Source organism: Phodopus roborovskii, unplaced genomic scaffold, assembly GCF_943737965.1.
Source record: "Phodopus roborovskii unplaced genomic scaffold, PHOROB, whole genome shotgun sequence".
Lineage (NCBI taxonomy): Eukaryota > Metazoa > Chordata > Mammalia > Rodentia > Cricetidae > Phodopus > Phodopus roborovskii.
The window spans coordinates 59,112,610-59,113,804 of NW_026126480.1; the positions used below are offsets into that span (position 1 = coordinate 59,112,610).

At 45.7% G+C, this 1,195-nt stretch overlaps 1 protein-coding gene across 1 annotated transcript; it reads left to right on the forward strand.

The window, feature by feature from the left end:
• On the forward strand, nt 1-930 carry LOC127228902 (olfactory receptor 10V1). Its single transcript, XM_051194006.1, has one exon. It carries the CDS (start codon nt 1-3, stop codon nt 928-930), a length of 930 nt encoding a protein of 309 aa, XP_051049963.1.
• Nucleotides 931-1,195: the final 265 nt, after the last annotated feature.

Sequence of the window (1,195 nt, forward strand, 5' to 3'; positions counted from 1 at the left end):
ATGGAAACAATAAATAAAACGGCCAGGATCCAATTCTTCTTCCGTCCATTCTCACCTGACCCTGGGGTGCAAATAGTGATTTTTGTGGCCTTCTTAGTGATGTACCTGACCAGCCTCAGTGGAAATGCCACAATCGCTGTGATTGTCCATTTAAACCACTCACTCCACACCCCCATGTACTTTTTCCTAGCTAACTTGGCAGTTCTGGAAATCTTCTATACATCATCCATTGCACCATTGGCCTTGGTAAATCTTCTCTCTATGGGTAAAACACCTATCTCCATCACTGGTTGTGGCACCCAGATGTTCTTCTTTGTCTTCTTGGGTGGAGCTGACTGTGTCCTACTTGCCGTCATGGCTTACGACCGGTTTGTTGCAATCTGCTATCCTCTGAGATACACACTCATCATGAGCTGGCCCTTGTGTATGGAGATGATGGTGGGATCCCTGGTGCTGGGATTCCTGCTGTCATTGCCACTAACTATTTTAATCTTCCATCTCCCATTCTGCCATAACAATGAGATCTACCACTTCTACTGTGACATGCCTGCAGTCATGCGCCTGGCGTGTGCAGACACACATGTTCACAGGACTGCCCTATATATCATCAGCTTCATCGTCCTAAGCATCCCCCTATCTCTGATCTCTGTCTCCTATGTCTTCATCATCACAGCCATTTTACGGATCCGGTCTGCTGAAGGGCGCCACCGTGCCTTCTCTACCTGCTCTTCTCACATCATAGTGGTCCTTCTTCAGTATGGCTGTACCAGTTTTATATATTTGTCCCCCAGGTCCAGCTACTCTCCTGAGATGGGCCGAATGGTGTCTGTGGTCTACACTTTTATCACACCCATTTTAAACCCTTTGATCTACAGTATGAGGAACAAGGAACTGAAAGATGCTCTGAGGAAGGCACTGAGAAAGTTCTAGGTAGGATGATCTTGTGGTTTGTTTGTTTAGATCAAGGCCCTTCTGAAAGTGAAATGGGATATTACTGATTATGAAGGTTCCAGGCATATGATTCTGGTACTCAGGAGGCAGAAGGATTGCAGTTTGGAAGCCAGCCTAAGCTACATAGGAAAATCCTGTCTAGATAACTAATTATAATAAAATAATGGTGGGATGTCATACATAGATCAGATATGCCCTGGGCAGGAATGGAGAGAGGCAGAGTTGGGCAGCTGTTACATACCTA